Source organism: Phocoena sinus, chromosome 11, assembly GCF_008692025.1.
Source record: "Phocoena sinus isolate mPhoSin1 chromosome 11, mPhoSin1.pri, whole genome shotgun sequence".
In the NCBI taxonomy this organism is placed as follows: Eukaryota; Metazoa; Chordata; class Mammalia; order Artiodactyla; family Phocoenidae; genus Phocoena; species Phocoena sinus.
Window position 1 is genome coordinate 51,984,611 of NC_045773.1, and position 23,039 is coordinate 52,007,649.

At 39.0% G+C, this 23,039-nt stretch overlaps 1 protein-coding gene across 3 annotated transcripts in view; it reads right to left on the reverse strand.

The window, feature by feature from the left end:
- The window catches only part of CNOT10 (CCR4-NOT transcription complex subunit 10), a 64,261-nt gene that overhangs the window by 31,602 nt on the left and 9,620 nt on the right, over positions 1-23,039 (reverse strand). For all 3 annotated transcript variants that reach the window (XM_032649523.1, XM_032649525.1, XM_032649524.1), the window contains exons 2-10: positions 20,408-20,502; positions 19,348-19,509; positions 14,176-14,326; positions 11,578-11,720; positions 8,602-8,688; positions 7,964-8,047; positions 6,359-6,476; positions 3,075-3,224; positions 1,107-1,309 (exon numbers count right to left, since the gene is read on the reverse strand). In XM_032649523.1, coding sequence (XP_032505414.1) covers positions 1,107-1,309; positions 3,075-3,224; positions 6,359-6,476; positions 7,964-8,047; positions 8,602-8,688; positions 11,578-11,720; positions 14,176-14,326; positions 19,348-19,509; positions 20,408-20,502 — 1,193 coding nt within the window. The remainder of the gene's footprint in view (positions 1-1,106; positions 1,310-3,074; positions 3,225-6,358; positions 6,477-7,963; positions 8,048-8,601; positions 8,689-11,577; positions 11,721-14,175; positions 14,327-19,347; positions 19,510-20,407; positions 20,503-23,039) is intronic.

Here is a 23,039-nt window from a genome sequence, read left to right on the forward strand (position 1 = left end):
TACTATTTCTAAAAATAAGTAATTTTAAAAGAAAGTGTTAAACCTTACTAAGGCCTCCAACACTGATTAAATTCATCACATTAAAGAGAATAAGCAATTTCTACAGATTCTTTTGTTTTAAAAAAGTGTAAATTCTGCCTTGAGTTTTTTATCAGCTAATTTAAGAATTATCTAATAAGAACGTTGTCCCTTAAAAGGGACAATGAAATAAACCATTAAAGCCTCAAAGACAACATTCATCTCTTCCCCCAGTGGCATACTCAAATCATAAGCTACTTTAAGTATCAAGTGTGAAAACTGCCAGGCAAACACACCTCTTTAATCCCTTTAGTTCCTGTAGTTGCTTTTCAGGAAGTGTTATCACCTATGGCAAGCATGCCAAGCAAAACCTCAGACTGCCATACCCCCCACCTCCACAGACCTGATGAGCCTGAGCCCGGCAACGGCGGGGGGTAGGGGGTGGCTAGGAAATGGGGTGTCTGGTGATTCTGATACAACCTCTCTTTCCCCTACCTCCCATTGACCCCTCCCCACTTGAGATTCAAAAGGCTTTCACCAACTGCCGTTTGGAGATAATCTAGGCATGGACACTAGTGTAAACTGGCCTATTTCTCACGGCCACCGTGGATGAACACGTGTCAGAGAGAAACAGCCTGGTAATCCACTAACTCGACAACATTTACTGAATCAAAAGTAAACCCTGCAGGCACTGGAGGAAGCACAGCATAATGCAGTTCTTTCCACACTCACTGTGTTATCAGCAGCCCTCCTTTAATCACTGGGCGCACACACCACTCTCACGCCAGCTGATGGCGTGGCCCCTGCCCCAGCAGCTCGCAGACCACTATTTCAACAGATATGACCTTCTTAATGGCTTCAACTTTTCAACGTGACTGCTGACACATGTTGCCGTGCTCGCCAAGAGTCAGAAAGTGAACACATGACTTCATGAAACTAAATTTTGTCCAACTGATAAAGAACAGAAGACTATCTTTACAATTCCCTAAGAGTTAAAAAGGGGAGGAGGTCTTTATGTTACCAAGTATTTATTGCTCTCTATGGAACAAGTGGGGGTGGGGTGGGGGTTCAAAAAGACAGAGACTCACCCCCTTATTGGCAGCAATGCAGCACTCAGCCAGCCTCAGCCAGAGGCGGGGGTTTGCATGGTAAACCTGAACAGCTTCAATCAGACACTCAAATGCAGCAAGAGGCCTTCCAATGTGAAGCAGCTGAATCCCACAGTTATACAGCAACTCATACCTCTTGTTGGTTAGTAATGTACACATGGGTCTTCCTGAAAATTTTTTGCCTGATGATAAAAAGCAGATGAGAATCATCAGATTTAAAATAACAGCTCCACTGAAAACATTTATTCCACCAAGTACTCAACTACTGCCTTTTTGACACCAATGACCCCAATCCCCAATCTGAAGTTGTAAACAGCTCTCACCACAGTGATGATCTCCATCCCCAACCCCACAAATATCCTCCAGAGGCATCTCAGTTGTCTGTGTTTGTGGGGCCAGAGATGTGTCTTCTCATTACCAGCTCCTCAGGCAACAATGTTCCAGGAAGGCAAAGACCCACTCTAACTCCACTGAACCTTACACTACCTTTCCACACTTTTAGAGCCTGCAAGAAGATTCCACTCTTTTTCACTTTCAGTTCAGTTAGCCATGTTATCATTATGTGTTTTCTTAACCAGAAGCATTCAGTTAATCTTAGGGTGTTAGGGAACTTTACCACGGAAATAAAAAATTAATGTACTATATACCTACAGTGACTATTGTTCACTCACTTATTCTTTTTTTTTTTAATTAATTATTTATTTTTGGCTGCGTTGGGTCTTGGGTTGCTGCACACGGGCTTTCCCTAGTTGCGGCGAGCAGGGGCTACTCCTCGTTGCGGCGCGCGGGCTTCTCACTGCGGTGGCTTCTCTTGTTGAGGAGCACAGGCTCTAGGTGCACGGACTCAGTTGTTGTGGCTCGTAGGCTCAGTAGTTGTAGCTCGCAGGCTCTAGAGTGCAGGCTCAGTAGTTGCGGTGCACGGGCTTAGTAGATCTGCCGCATGTGGGATCTTCCCAGACCAGGGATTGAATCCGTGTCCCCTGCATTGGCAGGCAGATTCTTAACCACTGTACCACCAGGGAAGTCCCACTCACTTATTCTAACATTTGCAGGCCATAATAAAATGAGACTAGGGAATTCCCTGGCAGTCCAGTGGTTAGGACCTGGCACTTTCACTGTCAGGGCCCAGGTTTGATCCCTGGTTGGGGAACTAAGATCCCACAAGCCGAGTGGCGTGGCCACAGAAAAAAAAAAAAAAAAAAAAAAGAAAAAAAGAGACTGTGATTTTTGGGATACATTTTCCATCAATTAAATAGTCTTTAAAATATTTTAAAAAGCGGGACTTCCCTGGTGGTCCAGTGGTTAAGACTCCACGCTCCCAATGCAGGGGGCCTGGGTTCGATCCCTGGGCAGGGAACTAGGTCCTGCATGCTGCAACTGAGAGCCCACACGAGGCAGCAAAGATCCCGTGTGCTGCAACTAAGACCAGGTGCAGCCAAATAAATAAATACATAAATATTTTTAAAAATAATAATTTTTTAAAAATTAAAAAAATTTTAAATATTTTAAAAAGCTAAATAATTGCCTGATTTTAAGCATTTCAGATCAAGGATCCACATCCTATGAATATTAAAGGAATAAACTCCAGGAATTTGCTTAAAGATTGTCAGGTGCTGTCAACAGTATCACATTTGAAACTCTGAAAGGAAGCTAGAATAAAACTAGTTTGGCACAGTCAAGAAATCTTAGCAAAATATTTTGCTTTATAGCATTACCATATGGGATTACTGACTTTCAAATCCATGAAAAAATGAATGTAGCTTAAACTTCTTTAATTATTACTCAAAGGAGCAACATCTACTAAAAATCCCAAGTCAAATTTTTGGGCAGGATCAGTGTTAAGTGGTAAGAACACATGACATGCATTTTATAACCAGATACTTGCTCTTTAAAATCATATTTTCCTCAAGTAGTAAAATATAAACTGTCCCCCTTTAATGGGCTTACCTGGATCAGTGCTACCTGCACTGAGCTGTGCACAGACGTTGTCGTTCTCCTGCAGAGCCTTTTTAAAGTAGAAAATTCCCAAATTGTGCTTGCTCATGGCAAAATGGATACAACCAAGATTATTCCAGAACATGCACCTCAAGCATTCACCTGAGAAAAACATACATAAGTTTATCCACAAATTTTACTGCTGCTACATATCATACAAGAATCAGGCTTAGCAAGCAAGAGTTAATTATATATGCACTTCTACTCCTTACAGAACAGTTTACAAGGCATTTGAAATTTAGGAAACATGAAAATTTTGTAAATTCCTTTTCTCTTAAAATCTCTTATTAAAGGTGATAAATCAATCCTGCATATTGATTTTGTTAGCCTGTTTAGATTTTTCTTCTGATTTAACTTTTAATAATCATAGGCAAATAATACAAAAATGCAAAGGACAAGAAGTATTTATTAGTAACATAATATGTATGCACTGCATCCACACAACAAAATATTATGTACAAACTGGAAGGAATGCAGCAAGCTACAGAAACAGTCAAAATATATTAAATGAAGAATAGCAAGTGTATATAAACAGAACATGTAGAATCCTGCTTTGCTTTGTTCAACTCTTAAGTTTCCACTCTTCTTTCCATTCACACTCCTTTAAATATGACTATGGCTGAGCATCTATCTTCCCATGTGTGTTGGGCATTTGTATTTCTTATCCTGTACACTTGGCTCTTCCTGCTCGTTACCCATTTAAAAAATTTGGTTACAGATGTTTTTCCTATTGATTACCTGCTAGTGTGTATGTTACAGAAACCTTCTGTCACATCTGTTTCAATTATTTCCCTCCACTGCCAGTTTGTCATCTGTCTTGTGACTTGGTTCCGAGTGTGTGTGTATGCTTATGTTTTCAATCATAAAAAGTTTTACATTTTTATGTGGTCAAATTTGGTAATCTTTTCTAAACTGTATGGTTCTTAGATTTTGGATAATGTTTAATCGAGGCTTCCCCACCACAAAAACAAAATATTCATCCAAGTTTTCTTTTGCTGTTTTTATGATTTTATTTTTACATTATAATCCTGCATCTTTCTAGATTTTATTTTGGTGTAATGAAAGCAATCCAGGTTTTTCTAAATTTTTTTTTTTTTTTTGGTATGCGGGCCTCTCACTGTTGTGGAGCACAGGCTCCAGACACACAGGCTCAACGGCCATGGCTCACGGGCCCAGCCGCTCTGCAGCATGTGGGATCTTCCCGTACTGGGGCACGAACCCGTGTCCCCTGCATCGGCAGGCGGACTCTCAACCACTGCGCCACCAGGGAAGCCCTCTAAACTGTTTTTTTCTAAATGGTTTCCCCAAAATTCCAAAACAATTTACTGACAGTCTGTCTTTTTCCTCAATGATATAAAACACCGAACTAGATTGATAAAATTAATAATCAGAAGATTCATTCAATGCTAAAAATTAAAGGTTGGCCTCTGATATGTTTTAAAATTAAACAATGAGAATATTTAAGAAAGAAAAAAAAACTAGGCGGAGGAAAAAAGAGTAAGAAATACATTAATATGTTTTAAAGGAGGTTGCTTCTCCGAGTGGCATTATGAACAATTTAGGTGAAATTCTATTCCCAAATCTTCTCTAATAAGCCTATTTTATCAGCAGCAAACACTGGATTTTATGTGTGGGAAGCAAATTAAAGATTTTAAAATTAATACTATGAAAAATATCAATACATTAAAGTATATAACTATATATAAAATCTATCCTATTAGATTATCATAATTGTTGACTAGTCGACTACATGTCCTGCTCCATTTTAAAGACTGACAATATCTGAAATTCTGAAATCTGTGTCAAGACAATTCTAAGTAAAATTTCTGCAATGTATATTACCTTTTTAGTCTGAGAGACCGTTCCAGTTTGGGTGTTAGAGGGTCTCTGAGGAGAAACTATGACAATAAAAACATGAAAAATAAAAATTTAACAGAATCAGAAATGGGTACTCAGAACAAATGGGGTACCCAAGAGAATTATAATGGAAAAAACTGACTTTCTCCATCCTCTGACTCCACTGAACTGCAGGGGTGAATGCGGGAAGGTTTGAGTATGTTTGCATGTGTGTTCTGTGCATTGGTCTGAATAGAATCTCAAACGAAACAAACACTATATTCATCCTTTGCATTCTGAACTTGGTACAAAATATTTTCAATAGTTTAACCTTGGGGACTTCCCTGGTGGTCCAGTGGTTAAAGACTTCGCCTTCTAATGCAGGGGGTGTGGGTTCGATCCCTGGTTGGGGAGCTAAGATCCCACATGCCTCGTGGCCAAAAACCAAAACATAAAACAGAAGCAATACTGTAGCAAATTCAATAGAGACTTTAATTAGATTTCTTTTTTTAAAAAAATATATTTATTTTTGTTTTTAAAAAATTTTTATTTTATTTATTTATTTTTGGCTGTGTTGGGTCTTTGTTGCTGTGTGTGGGCTTTCTCTAGTTGCGGCAAGCGAGGGTTACTCTTCATTGTGGTGCGCGGGCTTCTCATTGTAGTGGCTTCTCTTGTTGCAGAGCACAGGCTCTAGGGCACGCGGGACTTAAGTAGTTGTGGCACGCGGGCTCTAGAGCGCAGGCTCAATATTTGTGGCACATGGGCTTAGCTGCCCTGCGGCATGTGGGATCTTCCCAGACTAGGGCTTGAACCCGTGTCCCCTGAATTGGCAGGCAGATTCCTAAGCACTGTGCTACCAGGGAAGTCCCAACAGAGATTTTTTAAATATGCCCCATTAAAAAAAAAAATCTTAAAAAAAAATAGTTTAACCTCATTTCTTGAATAAACTGATTTTCCTTCTTCCCCATAAAAGAGCAATGATATGAACTTAAATGACAGCTACAAATTCTACCTTTCATTTTAGTATCATATTATTCACTGCTTTTATGGGAGAGAAGGGAAAAGTAAAAACATTATGATCGCATTTCCTTAAAAGGACTCATTTCACAAAGCAAAAGACCAAGGACCTTATGCCCTGGACAGAATTTCTAAGCTGGTATTAAAACCAAAATGATAGAAAGAGCATATGAAGTGAAAGACAAGTAAAATAAGAAGGGAGGTTTCTTTTAAAATGGAAATGAGTAATAAAATACCAGGAATTTTCTGAAGCAGCAATAATAAAACATTTTCATTTAAAAAATTAGCAAAAATCACTCTGAACAGCAGTCTAGGGAAAAAAACCAAGAAACAAGGCATAAGAGTCAGGAAGAAAATACCAAAACTTCACAATTTTCTTTTACCTGTTTTCATGAATCCTGGATGCTCAGCAATGTTTGAACTATTCAACAGCTTCACAGCTTTTCGATAATTGCCTCTTAAGTACTCGAAATTGCTTTTAAGAAACAGGGAGGGTGCAGACTGTAAAGAAAACATAAGTTTCTTACAGTTTGTACTCAGATGTCTAATGTGAGATCATAATCAGACTGTTGCACTGGCATGTGGTCAAGGGCATACATGAGTCACTTAAGCCACGGTCACAAAAACTATGGTCTCTGAGCTTTCCATCGCTCTCACAATCTAAAACAATGAAACCTGGCAGAGAGCACTTTACAAACTGAATTATTAAAGGTCTACCTAAAAAAATACATATAACATATATGAGTAAGAATACAGTCTGCAAAATATCCACTGACTGTCTTCATCTATTACACTATTAATTGAAAGCCAGTGTAACAGGAGAAACTAAGTCCTTCATTTTAATGGTTATTACAGAGACTGGTGATCTCCCTTATTTTTTAGGATATAAATACACCTCCATTAGAACCCAAAGAAGTACAAATAATCAAATGCTTTTCCAAGTGGGGGAAAAAAGTGTCATTTTATGAATGGAAAAATTCCCTAACAGAATTCCTTATTTTCAAGGGCTAATCTTGCTGTTACAAAAATCACGCTTTAGATCACAGACCACTTTTTGCTTCTCCTAAAACTTCCTCCTGAAGTTTTCCCTGATTTGGGTATGACTAACAATTATTTATTTTCCTGTTTGTCTCTCCCCTCTGATGATGGTATGCTTTAAGGAAGGGAATCATGTCTTTTCTCCCAAAAAAGGTTTGATAACGGCTGGCTGGCTACTTATACTTAAGCCTTTCCCTCTTAGCCTCAAGTCTACCCTTCAGGTCTAGGCTACGACTGTTCTCAAAAATCACCTGAGTAAAACTGACCCAGTGGCCAATCTAGATCCTGCCTGAGATTTCTAGGTCAATTTTCCTGAACTATTCCTTCTATAAACCGTATCTCTTTATGATTTCACACTTTTAATTAACAGTTTTCCTAAACTTTCCCTCTACTGTCTTTAAAAAAATTACTTATTAGTGGAGGGATGGGGTGGAGGGAAATGAAGGAGTAATTATAACTCAAGTACTCTGGCACTAATCAAACTGAAGGTATTGTCAAGCCAAAGATCATCTGGAAGGGGCAGGTTTGGGCTACAACCAAACTGTTTATCTTTTTTTTTTTTTTTTCAAACTGTTTATCTTTAATAAATGTTTTGAGTATAATCTAAAAAATCCTAAAGTGTCTAATAACAGTAAATGTTTAAGTGAATTGTGATAAACCACTCAAAGAATTCTGGACAGCTATTCAAAATGGTGGTTTTGAAGGCTATATACCAAAGGGAAATGCTTGTTATAATTTTAAGTGAGAAAAGTATGATGTTAAATTATAGACACAGTATGATCACTACTTCACAACTCAGTATAAAGGGTTACAGCTGGCAGTATATATACACTATAATAGACTGTGATAAATTATTTAAAACTGATAATACCTATTGTCCAAATAAGAAAATTTACGACATAAAAGCTGCTAATTGAAAAGAAAAAGAGAAAACTCAAGAAGAAACTTACATTCCCAGCTGTGTTCATGACAGACTTGATTTCCCTTTTGCATGCCTTCAGGGACTTCATTTGGATATACGCTCTTACTTTATACTGTCAAAGGAAAAACACTAGTATGTAGGAACTGTAGTGGATTTACAGATGCTGAAGCAATTTTACTTTCTAGTTAAGAAAATTAAGCCCAATCTGTTCACAACAGTTATACCAGTTACTTGCAAAAGCGAGTTTAAAATTATCTTAAATAATCTATTTTTATTGTACTCTTGGAATATACTTTTAAAAACTAAAACATGGCAGGATGCAATTTATAACTAAGTTCCAAGCAAAAATCCGATTAATTCTTAACTGCATATGGCTAACTAACAATGAATTTTAAAATTCTACAAACTGATTTTTATCATCCAAAACATTCCCAGGCCATTTCTCTCAATTTTCTACAGAGAAGTAAAAGAAATAACATTGCATTATCATCTTGAGCAAAATATATTTAGAAGGATAAATGTGCTTCTAAACTGTAATACTTCAAAGCCAAATAAACATACATGCCTTGAATTATTTACTGCTCTCAATGATCTATCCCATTCTTCATCATTCATAACTACTAGTAAATACATGTCACATATAACTTCTCTTAAAATTTATGCTACCTGATGTATCTTTGACTTCGCAGCTTCTATTAGAGCTCCACTTTCAGCTTTATGATTAGACCCATCTTTGTTGCTGTTATTACCAGTCTGTAGGGTGGTGAAACAAAGTTAACCAAAATTAAATATTTTTGATCATAACTGAAATCACTGATTTCCAAGTGAGCTAATCTGAATCACCTAGAGAACATTTTCAAAATTCTCAATCCCAGGTCCCAGAGATTCAGGTTTAATTGTTTGGAGTGGGTCACAGGTGTAGAAAATAAACTTATGGTTACCAAGCAGGGAACGGGGGGGTGGGATGAACTGGGAGACTGGGATTGACATATATACACCACTATATGTAAAATAGATAACTTATAAGAACCTACTGTTTAGTACAGGGAACGCTACTCAATGCTCTGTGGTGACCTAAATGGGAAGGAAATCTAAAAAAGAGTGGATATATGTACACGTATAACTGATTCACTTTACGGTACAGCAGAAACTAACACAACACTGTAAAGCAACTATACTCCAATAAAAATTAAAAAACAAAAATAGTTTGGAGTGGATGACAAGAAACTCTACTTATACGAAGCTCATAGTTTAGTATAGTGATGGGCTAGGTTTAAAAAGCCTGGATAGGGCTTCCCTGGTGGCGAAGTGGTTGAGAGTCCGCTTGCCGATGCAGGGGACACAGGTTTGATCCCTGGTCTGGGAAGATCCCACATGCGGTGGAGCAACTAAGCCTGTGTGCCACAACTGCTGAGCCTGTGCTCTAGAGCCTGTGTACCACAACTACTGAAGCCCACATGCTCTACAGTCCGTGCTCCGCAACGAGAGAAGCCAGCTCAGTGAGAAGGCCAAGCACTGCAACGAAGACCCAATGCAGCCAAAAATAAATAAATAAATAAATTTACTAAAAAGAAAAAAAAAAAGCCTGGATATTACTTGGTCAGAACTCAGATTGTCTTTCTGCAACCCACAATAGATCATGTCATTCCCTCTTTAAAAACATTCTCTGGGGACTTCCCTGCTGGTCCAGTGGCTAAGACTCCACGCTCCCAATGCAGGGTGCCTGGGTTCGATCCCTGGTCAGGGAACTAGATCCCACATGCTACAACTAGGAATTCGCACGCAGCAATGAAGATAATGTGGGCTGCAACTAAGACCCGGTGCAGCCAAATAAGTAAATAAATTAAAAAACAAAACAAAACAAAACAAAACTTTCTCTGGTATCAACACTGCCAACAACATCATACCCTAAATACCTAGCAAAGTATTCAAAGTCCTTCACGATCTGACCCATATTTGAGATGCCAACCCTCACCCCAATGATCTCCATCACATCCCTCAGGTACTCCCCAGGTCAGATGACCAGAAATCCTCCCACACACCACTCTCACTCCTTCTGTACTCTCTACTCTGCCAGGATGGTCATCCTGCTCCATCTTTCCTCTTCTGACTTGTTGAACTGTTACATCTTTCAAGGCTCAAATCAAACATCCAAACTGCTCTGAAACGTTCCCTAACCTCCTTGCTCCTTGTCATGAACAGATTTTGCTCCATCTTTCTCTTCCCACAGACGTGAGTTCCTTGAAAAGCAACAACTGCAGTGTTTTCATTTTTGTCACCTTAGTACCACCTCATAGAGCACACAGCATCTGCTGAAATGAGTTATATTTCATCAACTATTACAAGTACTGAATATAAAAACAAAATATTTTACTACACGACAGTGTTTGGGAATAATGCTAAGATTATTTAACTGAACTCTCAGATATACACGCCTGTAAAAAGTAACGCTAAATGTTTATTTTTAAACCTCAAGAACTTATACAGGCAGAAAGAAATGTATTGATAATCTGTTTTCTACAAACACTCCTTTTTCAACAAAGAAGCAGGAAGAGGAAGAAAGAAGGATCATCCCTTGGCAGCCAGAAGCACAAGCAAAATGAAAAACACAAGAACGAAGATGTGTTCTTAATTTACACCAAGTGTCTCCAGAATGTGGTGAAGCTTAATTGTCATAAGTATGTCCTCTTTTTGAAGAACTTTAATGATGAAATTTTCCCAGATAATGGAATTTTGTGGTCTTCATTCTAATCTTCATTCTGTAAAACTAATATCTCACACATGAAAAGATGTGAACATATATCCTTGGTCATTAGGGAAATCAAAACTATTATGAGGTACTACTTCATACCCATTAGGATGGTTACAATTTTTAAAAGACGGGTAAGGGCTAGTGAGAATGTGGAGAAACTGGAACCCTCAAAAGTTGCTGGTAGGAATATAAAATAGTGCAGCTACTTTGGAAAACAGTCTGGTAGTTCCTCCGAAAGTTAAACATAGAGTTACCAAATGATCCAGCAATTCCACTCTTAAATACACACCCAAGAGAACTGAAAACATGCCCCCACAAAAATTTGTACATCAGTGTTCATAGAAGCATTATTTATAACAGCCAAAAGAGGAAAACAACCCAATGTTCATCAGCTGATGAATGGATTAAAAAATGTGGCATAAAAAAAAAAATGTGGCATATCTACATAACGGAATATTATTTGGCCATAAAAAGGAATGAAATAACATGAAAAAGGAATGCTACAGGCTACACCTGGTAAACTGAAAATAATATACCAGAGGCCAATCATAAAAGGTCACATAGTGTATGACTGCATTTATATGAAACGTCCACAAGAGGCAAATCCACAGAGATAGAAAAGTAAACTAGTGGTGACCAGAGGCTGAGGGAAGGAGGGAAAGGGAATCACTGCTAACAGGTACAGGGTTTCTTTCCGGAGTGATGAAATTATGTAGTGGTAATGGTTGCACAATTCCGTGAGTATACTAAAAACCACTGAATGGTACACTTTAAAATGATAAATTTTGTGTATGTAAATTATATTTTAATAAAGCTGTTAAAATAATATTTAATAACCATAAATATTAATCATACTTTACATTTTAGTCTGATCACCTCAGAACACTCACCTCATTCTTTCCATTTTTGTTATTGTTGCCCTGTGAAATCATTTTTTCTAGAACAGCAAGAAGATGTAAAGCTTTCTCAGCTTGGTAGGTTAATATATACAGGTCTACGAGCAAAAAACACACTGCTTGGGCAAATTTTTCTTCTGGGGGGAAAAAACATGAAAAGAAAAGTCACAATCCAAAGTGAAGCAAGTATCTCAGACCATTCCCCACAGAAAAAGCTCTAAAAGCAAAGCCTGAGTCTTGACTTAAAGGAATGTTTATTACCTAGAGCTGTGGATGGAAGCCACAGTGTCATTCTATTAGGCATCTCAAGGCCTCTCATATCAGGGATTCTACTGTCTGAAATTCCTTTGGCAAAATATCTACCAAATACCAGCACATGAAATGAGGAGTATTACTTTAGGTGGAAGGAAACCCTAGTTCCAGTGCCTGCTTGGCTACTTAATAGATGTGCAGCCTCTGCACATCACTGAACTACTTAGACCTCAGCTGGCTGACCTGTAAAATGGGGAGAATACTTCACATGCCTGAAGGCAGGTGGTGGACCAGGCGATCCCGAGGTTCCTTCTAACTCTAAAAAGGTCTATGACTCTAGGAAAAAGACTTCCTTTCTAGGCACAGAGATGGGGAAAAGAAACAGGGTGATTACAGACACAAAAGAAACAAGGTGTGGACTGGAGTATACCAGAAAATTGAAACAGCCAAGAGGAAAATATAAAGACAAGAACTTCAAAGGAAGAAGAGCCCAGCGAAGAGAGGAGGGTTAAGCTGGTATATGACATAACACTATTTTCCTTTCCTTTCAAAAGAGAAGATAAATGGAAAGCGTCTAAAAGAAGACTGCTATAATCAAGAAATGAACATTTCAAAAGCCCTTAAGAGCCTCCTAACAAGTCTTTCTGATTCCATTCTTGCTCTTACACAGCAGCCAGAGTAGAATCCATTTAGAACTAAAGTCAGTGCAGTTGACGTGCAAAGGTCACATATCTCCAAGGGCTGCCCACCACACCTGAAAAAGAGTGAGTCCTTCCCTAGGCTAAAATGCTAACCCTGTGCTCCCACCTCGCTCCAGTCACCACGGCGCTCCTGCTGCTTCTCTCACTTGCCAGGACCATGCTCACCGCAGGGCCTCTGCACACACTATTACCTCTGGCTGTGATGCTTTCCCCCAGCTGCATGGCTCACCTCTTCTCTTCATTCAAGCGTCTCTCAAATACTGTCTTATCCCAGGCCTTCCTCAATTATCTTATCTAAAAATAACATCCCCAGTCAATCCTCTTACCCAATTTTAGCCTTTCTTTGCAGCATTTAACTACCTCGCCAGATGTATTTATCGTATTGCCTCTCTCTGCCATTAGAACATAAGCTTAATGAGGGTAAAGACTTTCTCTCTTTCATTCACTGTATTATCTTTAGACCCTAGAATAGTGTCTGCTCCATAGGGTATGCTCAATAATTTATGTTGTATGAAGAGCCAAGTAATAAAGTTAAAAAAAAAAAAAAGTTTTCAAAGAAGGAGGAAAAGTGGATCTAAAAACTGACTAGTTGGTTGCTATATTCTGCTCAGCCATAGTAAAGATGAACATCATTTCATTAACTGTTCTGGAAATTCTAAAAACCAGCTTTCTAGCAAAAGCACATCTGTGCCATCCTAGAAGTATAACTGATTTCCAGCTTTACAGGGGAAAGGAACTGGTCCCTAGCACACAATCCTTCACCACTGATGTCTCCTGCCTAGTCTGTCAACCACTGCATCTTCAGGGCTGGGGGGCAGAAGAGCACCCGGAAAAGGCCTCCCTGGAGCCACAGTGAGAGCTCTCCAGCCAGCCGTCAGCACAAGGGACCCTGGAACCTTCCCAAAGTACCAGAGCAAGTACAGACCACCACCCGTCCTGTGGTGACCATAACAGCAATAAGGGGTTTATAAATCAGGAGTTTGCCCCAGTGTTTTGAATTTAAAAGAAAGGAGCCATGGAGAAAAAGACAATTGAAATCTGATTGCTTGCAGGCTGGAAACTAACAGCCCCCTCAAACATTTCCTGGGTCCAGCTTTGCTGCTTTATTTGCTCCCTCTTCTTTCTTTGCCCTTACTTGTCTTACTACTCTCACTTGAGGCTAGTAATTGTAAGCTAGTTAACAAAAAAGCTAATTGTGTTCTATACTATCTACTCTATGATTACCCACAGAAATTTCAATTAGGCAATATACAAAATAAAATACTACATTGTCCCCTAACATTCCAAAACACTCCTTCCTTAATATACTACTTAAGAAAGAAAGGATCAGGTACACTGAGGTGGTGTTTAAACATCAAACAAAAAAAAATCAGTAAATCTTTTCAATTAGAAATAGCATTTCTAACAGTTATCAAAAACTGGGGTGGGGGTAACTGGGATATTAAAGGAAAACCTGGATTCATCTAAAAGTGATATAATTTTTATTTTTTCTTACCATTAAGAAAACTCGACACAGCTTTTTTTCTTTCTTTAAACACTCTTATGTAATTCTGATTCAGGTTATTATCTAGATGAAAGAATCAGAGACCTTCACAGGTATGAGAAGATAGGCAAATTTATGATTTGACAGATAACATACCAAAAGGTTCTATGAACTGATAAAGTTTTTCACCAATGGATATGGCTTCTGTATACTGCCGGAGATGATACAGGATGACTGCTTGATTGTAATACAACATACTGTTTTCAACATCATCTAATCCATCCATTTCTTCAACAGCCGAGTGCACCTATTAAACAATCAACAGGGATTATGTTCTAACAGTACTAAAGAGCAAAAGTGAAAGACTCTAAATGAATAAACAGGAACACAGGCCAACATTTCTTACTCTAAAATTTTCCACATTTTTAGTAGGACCTCTAGATTTTAATTACTCTCACATACTAAAAATTATTTCATTCATATAAAATTCTGCTAAGTAAAACATTCTGATGGGACTTTATTAAGTACCTTGCCCAAGGCAAGGCGAGTCTCTTCCTTGCCACTGTGAAGGTATCCTCAATGCTTTCTAAAAGCCAGTGTGGCTTCTGAGTTGGATTCCTACTTTCCAGCCTCACGTAGCAAGAGGCTACATAGGGAGTGGGCAAAACTCAAAACGACCTTTCCTATGAGGATTTTATGAGGTACATATACATAAACTTGATTCCATTTTGTAAAAACCAAAGTAAATTTAAACATTAACAAATAATACTATTTAACTATGTGCCAGGCCTGCTACATTAAACCCTTTACAGAGAATACCTCATTTAATCCTCATACCTCAAGGACATAGATATTATCATTTCCTTTTTATAAATAAGGAAACAAGCGAAAAAAAGCTTAATTATCTTGCCTGAGGTCATATGGCTAGAAAGTATATTTTCTGATTTTCCTATTATGTTCCGGTTTTATTCTCACAATTTAAAAAAAAACGATTTTTCAAAGTAATGAACAAAAATACACTTTGTCACACATGGTGGTGAAAATCGGCTTTTAATGGCTTTACTAGAACCCTAACATCCACATCTGATACCAAAAGAAGAAAAGTCACAACACTTAGCATTTTAAAGCTAATGACGATCTGTATACCCACTTTCTGTAATAGGCTTTTAAATTTTTATCAAGTTTTACAACCATTCTATAATCCCATGGAACACATTAAAATGGAATTCTACCTGTATTAAAATTTATCTTTCTTTGCCACCACAAAGACTGCAATAAATTACTGAGGAATGTTAAGTAATTAATTCTAAGACTGACATTTTCCTAAATTAAGCAGTGGAATTTTGACATACAGTTGGCCCTCTGTATCCACAGGTTCCACATCTGTGGATTCAACCAACCACAGATTGAAAACACTTGGGGGAAAAAATTCCATAAAGTTCCTAAAAGCAAAATTTGAATTTGCTGTGCGCTGGCATCTATTTACATAGCATTTACATTGTATTAGGTATTATAAATAATCTAGAGATGATTTAAAGTATACAGGAAGGCCTTCCCTGGTGGCGCAGTGGTTGAGAGCCCGCCTGCCGATGCAGGGGACACGGGTTCGTGCCCTGGTCTGGGAAGATCCCACATGCCGCGAAGCGGCTGGGCCTGTGAGCCATGGCCGCTGAGCCTGTGCGTCCGGAGCCTGTGCTCCGCAACGGAAGAGGCCACAACAGTGAGATGCCCGCGTAATGCAAAAAATAATAAATGAATAAAGTATACAGGAAGATAGGAAGATGTGTGTAGGTTATATCAAAATATTATGCCATTTTATATAAGGGACTTGAACTGTGAATTTTGCTACCGCGGTGGGGGGGGGGTCCCCGGAATCAAACCCCCGTGGACCTCCAGGTTCAACTGTACAGGGACTTAACAACCTTGGTCTAGCTAATGATAAGAAACAGAAAGTTCATGATACATAGTGATCTGTAATCAGACTTCTGCAGATTTCAATCACCCATGCGGTGAGCCTGATAGGAGGATTCAATTGTTAACAATTGGTCCTAGCTAGGTAATAGCATGTGCATCTCAATGAGTTTGGGGTCTTTATAATGTTCACTTATCAAGTCTCTATCTTCAAGTGATTAAAAATAGTCTCTTTAAATAGAGAAAACTCAATTTCCAAAGAAAGATAACACTTCTAGGTAGTTATGCAATGAAGAGAGAATAAGCTAAGAAGGGATAATTCTCAGCCAGAAAAAGGGGTTTTGGACAAATTAAGGAGTTTTGCTTTCAGCAAAGGTTGAACTTACGATATGAATAACTTTGCCACATTTTCTATGATTCACCAAAATAATCTAGTAATTGCTCCAGCCAGAACAAAAACTACTCACTAAATGAGATAAAAAGTCACTGAAAGTGGAATAAACTGACAAGGTGTGTCACTATGCCCAGGACATGTGACTGAACAGAAGTATGATTTAGAGAAAGCAAGGAGACACAAGTACAAACACTTGTAGGAAACTCAAGAGAGTTGGAAGGCACTGGGTGTGTATCTGTGTGTTAGTTACTGAACCAATCTTATTAAGAATAAAGGCTGGGACTTCCGTGGTGGTGCAGTGGTTAAGAATCCGCCTGCCAATGCTGGGGACATGGGTTTGATCCCTGGTCCAGGAAGATCCCACATGCTGCGGAGCAACTAAGCCCATGTGCCGCAATTACTGAGTCCACACGCCTAGAGCACGTGCTCCACAACAAGAGAAGCCACTGCAGTGAGAAGCCCGCACCACAACAAAGAGTAGCCCCCGCCTGGTGCAACTGGAGAAAGCCCACAAGCAGGCAACAAATGCAGCCAAAAATTAAATTAAAAAATAACAATAATAAAGGCTGATGAAAGGATTTCAAAAAAACAAATTGTCTTGGCTTAACAGGAAGTTTGCAGGAGCCTCTTATTCTTTATTTTTTAAAATTAATTAATTATTTTATTTATTTTTGGATGCACTGGGTCTCCATTGCTGCGTGCGGGGTTTCTCTAGTTGTGGCAAGTGGGGGCTACTCTTTGTTGTGGTGCATGGGCTTCTCATTGTGGTGGCTTCTCTTATAGTGGAGCATGGGCTCTAGGCGCATGGGCTTCAGTAGTTGTGGCACGCAGGCTTAGTAAGTTGTGGCTCTCGGGCTCTAGAGAGCAGGCTCAGTAGCTGTGGCACACGGGCTTAGTTGCTCTGTGGGATGTGGGATCTTCCTGGACCAGGGATTGAACCCGTGTCCCCTACACTGGCAGGCGGATTCTTAACCACTGTGCCACCAGGGAAGTCCCCAGGAGCCTCTTATTCTAAAAAAAGTTTTCAGGATGAACTTGTACTCAAAGCCCAAATTAATGTTCCCTGCAAGAAACTGTCTGTGGGGTTGTAGGGCACAAGTACTAGACATCAGCAAACATCATCTTTCCTCTGATTCTGGAGCTCCAGATAAATCATGGTTAATAAGACTAGAGCAATGATGTAATGTGATGACATACACATTTACAAAGACTGAGGCAGTTATGAGAACAGGCTCAAGAGTCAGAGGGTCTGGTTCAAATCCTGCTTCTCCCCTTCCTAGCTGTAAAAATTAAAATTAGTAGGCCCTCTAAACCTCAATTTAAAATTGAGATAGGGGACTTCCCTGCTGGTCCAGTGGTTAAGAATCAGCCTTCCAGCACAAGGGAAACGGGTTCGATCCCTGGTCGGGGAACTAAGATCCTACATGCCAAGGGGCAACTAAGACCTCACGCTGCAACTACTGAGGCTGCGCGCTCTGGAGCCTGTGCACCACAACTAGAGAGCCCATGTGCTGCAAGTAGAAAGCCTGTGTGCCACAAGGAAAGATCCCGCATACTGCAACAAAGATCCTGCATGCCACAACTAAGACCCAGTGCAGCCCAATAAATAAATAAAATATTTTAAAAATTAAAAATTGAGATAACAAATACCTACCACAAGGGTTGAATGTGAGGATTATATGAGATATGACATAAAAAGCACTTAATATGAAATATGGAATCAAGTAATAACCATTTAATAAATGTTGGCTATTATTCTCCTTTTCATTGATGAATTTTAATAGGGTTGAAAAATTACTTTACTCCTATAAAGTCATGAAGAGCCTGAAGGGGTCTCTTATTTCTAACCATGTCACATTTTAGGTGATGCTTCCACAGTATGGTGGTACTCATGAATCCAGGACGGGGGCTCAAAAAGGTCTCAAGACCTTGTACAGCATGAAGCAGTAACTAAAAACACAAACAGAACTGGGTTCATGTAGCTCTTATTACTTAAAAGCTTTGTGTCTTTTGACAATTTATCCAAGCCATCTGTACCTCAGCTTTCCCATCTGTAAAATGAGAAAAAATATAGTAGCTACTTCACAGGACTACTGGGAAGAATAAGTGAGATGTCCTATATGAGGTTCTTACTTACATAAGGTCTGTTACACAGTAAGCACTAAAGGTCTGCTATTAGCCCTCTTGAATATCAAAGGTCTACCCTTGTGATGCTGTTATGCCCAATGACCAAGGCAAGTCCCAAACCATATATAAATCAGAATATGTTTTATTTGATCAGTTAATCATCTCCTAATCCAAAATGCTAAATCAGTTTGACATTATTATTAATAATCAGATCTTTGCAGTTATAAATAAGATAAAGTCTCAGCAGCTACTCTTCTCATATATTTCTATTTTAATTCTTTCTCAAAACTCCAAAGCTCATTCAAATTTTGTGTATTAGCTTATTCTGTTCAAGTTCAAAACCCCATAGAAAGACTTCCCTGGTGGTGCAGTGGTTAAGAATCCGCCTGCCAATGCAGAGGACATGGGTTCGAGCCCTGGTCCGGGAAGATCCCACATGCCACGGAGCAACTAAGCCCGTGCGCCACAACTACTGAGCCTGCGTTCTAGAGCCCGCAAACCACAACTACTGAGCCCGTGTGCCACAACTACTGAAGGCTGAGCGCCTAGAGCCTGTGCTCTGCAACAAGAGAAGCCACGACAATGAGAAGAAGCCTGCACACCGCAACGAAGAGTAGCCCCCGCTTGCCGCAACTAGAGAAAGCCTGTGCGCAGCAACAAAGACCCAATGCAGCCAAAAAAAAAAAAACCAATAGAAAATAAAATCACACAACATACCTTTCATTTCCTGGAATAAGAATTTTATACAAATAAAATTAATACCAACAAATGTTTTATATTAGAAATTATGCTATTAATATCAGATAGGAAGTGAAATTAATTTTACTTAACTAACTTTATTTCACAGTCTAGAGAGCACCACAATATTTTTATAATGAAATTCATTTATGTATCACCTGATTCTTCAGCTGGTTAAGTGTCTGTCTTAAACTATCTGTTGTTGTCTGGTTACTTTTGAAAAACTCAGCTACTGCTGTATTCAAAATTATTTTATAATCGTCTTTGTTTATGTCTTGTAGGCAGGCAAGATGTTGCAGACAGACATCATAATTTCCAGCCTAAAACAAAAACACACAAACAAAATTACATACCAACTTTAAGAACTATATATTCATTTCCAAATATATTTCATTGATCTTTATTTAAAAATTCTTACAAAGACAGATATAATTCCTCTAAATATACTAATTAAAGTCACTAGTTGAAGTAAGAGTCATGCCAATTAAGAAACTGTGATATGTCAATTATATCTCAATAAAACTGAAAAAAAAATTGTGGATATTTATTTCCAAAGAATGAAACTCTAACAGTGATACATGTGCATTATATCTACAAGACACAGACACATATATGGGTATGTAATATACCTATATATAATATATATTATATCAGATATAATATATATTAGTACACATTGCTAGCAAGGTATAATAGCCAAGGCTAGCCAAGAAAGGTAATATAATTACTCCAAATTTTAATTTCTAGTATACTTGGAATACCCAAGTATCAAGTTCTTCCACTTACATGTATGTAACTTGATAATCAAATAATGTTTTCTTTCATATCGTTTAATGTCAGAAAAGTTAAAGTTTTGACAATAAACTTTTGGGGTTCCACTTTAAAGTACAGTCAAGGAAGAGAACTGAAGAGAGTAGTAAAATGAAAAGACTGACTCACATATTACAAATCTAAATTTAAGAGACTTAATAACAACATTGACAGTTAAAATATGTTTATGGAAACACAAAAATTTGGGAATGGCTCAAATTACTCTCATTCCTTTCACCATATTTAAACTCTAAAATTAAAAAAAATTTTTAAACCTAAACCTACTCTATAAACTTAAACTCTTGAATTAGTACAGAACAAAAATTATAAATTAAAAAATTCACTGTGAAAATATTGATGCTTGACAGTTACTAAAAATGGAACAGATTAAGAGAAACCACTTCTTACTGTGAAAGCCTGGAAAGCACTGGTGGACAACTCCTTCTCTTGATCAGTAATCCCAGAGGACTGACCTGTCCCTTCATGTTTCTCTGCTCCCTGATCTGCAAACATACAAGTTTTATAGTTCTTTAGAAATAACAGTAATGCAGTGAATGTATCCCTAGTTTTCTTCTTAATTGTCTTCTTCTTAATGAAGTTGCCAAAGTTAGACCTCTCTCAAACACAATGGCTATTAGTGTCATAAGTGAGGAAGAAGCCATTCCTTCGAAAACTTAAGAAATGTTTCCTTTTGCTGTGGAAATCCTTATGTAAGGATTACAGTTCTGTCTGTCAGGTCATTCAGGATGAGAATATTGTGTTCTCTTAAAAATATTAGATCTGTCCCCCAGCCATATACCAAAAATCCCACATATTCAAGAAAATATGCCAGGCCCTGCAGACACAAGGAGATTATAAATACATATACAATGCCTTCAAAAAGTTTATAATCCAGTTGGAACACAGCAACATTTAACAATGAGAAAACTACATTTATAAGAACTCATAGGTAATTTCCAGGCAAAGAAATCCAAAAGCCAAGATTAATACATTTAAAAAGCCTCCTTGGGACTTCCCTGGTGGCCCAGTGGTTAAGAAACCACCTTCCAATGCAGGGGACGTGGGTTCAATCCCTGGTTGGGGAACTAAGGTGTCACATGCCACAGGGCAACTAAGCCTGCACCCCACAACTAGAGAGCCCATACGCTGCAACTACTGAACCCATGCGCTCTGGAGCCCGTGTGCCACAACTAGAGAAGCCTGCGTGCCACAACTAGAGAGAAGCCCATGTGCCCAACAAAGAGCCCGTGCACCACAATGAAAAGATCCTGTGTGCTACAACTAAGACCTGGCACAGCCAAAAAAAAATTTTTTTTAAAAAGCTTCCTTAACAGAACTGTCCATGTACATTCTAATATTCACAATTTCTACCCAATTTACTCTTTTAAAAATTAGATTTTTTTAATTAAAAACATAAACATAAAAATCTCAGCTGAACCAAGTCTTAAACTACTCAAGGACAACACCTGTTGGGTCTGAGCGTAAACTGGTTAAGACCTCCCGGTAAGGAATTGCCAATACCTGTCTATGTACATAGCCTTGACCAAACAATCCCACCTCTAGGTATTCACTCTACAAATACACAAAGATGCTCACTGCAGCACTATTTATAAAAGTGAATGTCTAGAAATAACACAACTAGAGATATCCTTAAATATCCCTCAGTTAAGAAATTGCTAACTATATATTCCAATTAAAAAAAATTGCTAACTGAAGCATGGTATAGGAATACAATGGCACACTAAACAACTGTTAAAGAAGTTGAGTCTACATGTGTTGACATGGAAAAATATCTTCAACATCTTAAAGGAACAGATTGCAAACAGTTTTTTAAAAAAAATTAATTAATTTTTGGCTGCATTGGGTCTTCGTTGCTGCAGGCAGGCTTTCTCTAGTTGTGGGAAGCGGGGGCTACTCTTCATTGTGGTGCGTGGGCTTCTCATTGCAGTGGCTTCTCTTGTTGTGGGGGGCATGGGCTCTAGGAGTGTGGGCTCAGTAGTTGTAGCTAGTGGGCTCAGTAGCTGTGGTGCACGGGCTTAGTTGCTCTGCGGCATGTGGGATCTTCCCGGACCAGGGATCGAACCCGTGTCCCCTGCATTGGCAGGTGGATTCCTTCCTTCCTTATTTATTTATTTTTGGCTGAGTTGGGTCTTTGTTGCTACGCATGGGCTTTCTCTAGTTGTGGCGAGTGCGGGCTACTCTTCGTCGAGGTGTGTGGGCTTCTCATTGCAGTAGCTTCTCTTGCTGTGGAGCACAGGCTCTAGGCATGAGGGCTTCAGTAGTTGGGGCTCATGGGAGTCTAGAGTGCAGCTCAGTAGTTGTGGCGCACGGGCTTAGTTGCTCCGCGGCATGTGGGATCTTCCTAGACCAGGGCTCGAAGCCGTGTCCCCTGCATTGGTAGGTGGACTCTTAACCACTGCGCCACCAGGGAAGCCCGGCAGATGGATTCTTACACTGCGCCACCAGGGAAGTCCTGCAAACAGTATTATACAACTGAACTTCATGTTTTGTAAAGATATATACATAGATATGTACTTCTGAATATGTACAGAATAAACTTTGGAAGGATATACATCAAACTCAGTGATTACCTTCAGGAAGTGGGATGGAAGAGTGAGAGATTTTACTTCCCTTCCTATTCCTCTCAATTGTGAAACTGAGCAGGACCCTGTCTGTGGGGCCCTCCTGGATACAAAAACCCTTCCAAACACCCCTCCCACCCCGTTTTCTTCTTTGTAGAAAAAAGCTTCAGGCTCCTAGACCTTTCCTGAGTACCAAAGGGCAGATTCAAACAGTAATTAGAGAAGGGAGAGAATGCAGAAACAAAGGTGGAGCAGTCAAGAAACAATAGTGCAGAGTACTGGTTCCTCCTCAAGGAATATATATAACACATCTCTTGAGTTCTTCTGCAGGAACTAAGGCCCCCACACAGGTGGAGGATAGTAACTTCAGTCTGAGCTCAAGATTCCTGGACACCACCCTGTTACCTCACTACCATCCAATCAGAAGAAAGCCACACACCCTGCAGCCCTCACCCCAA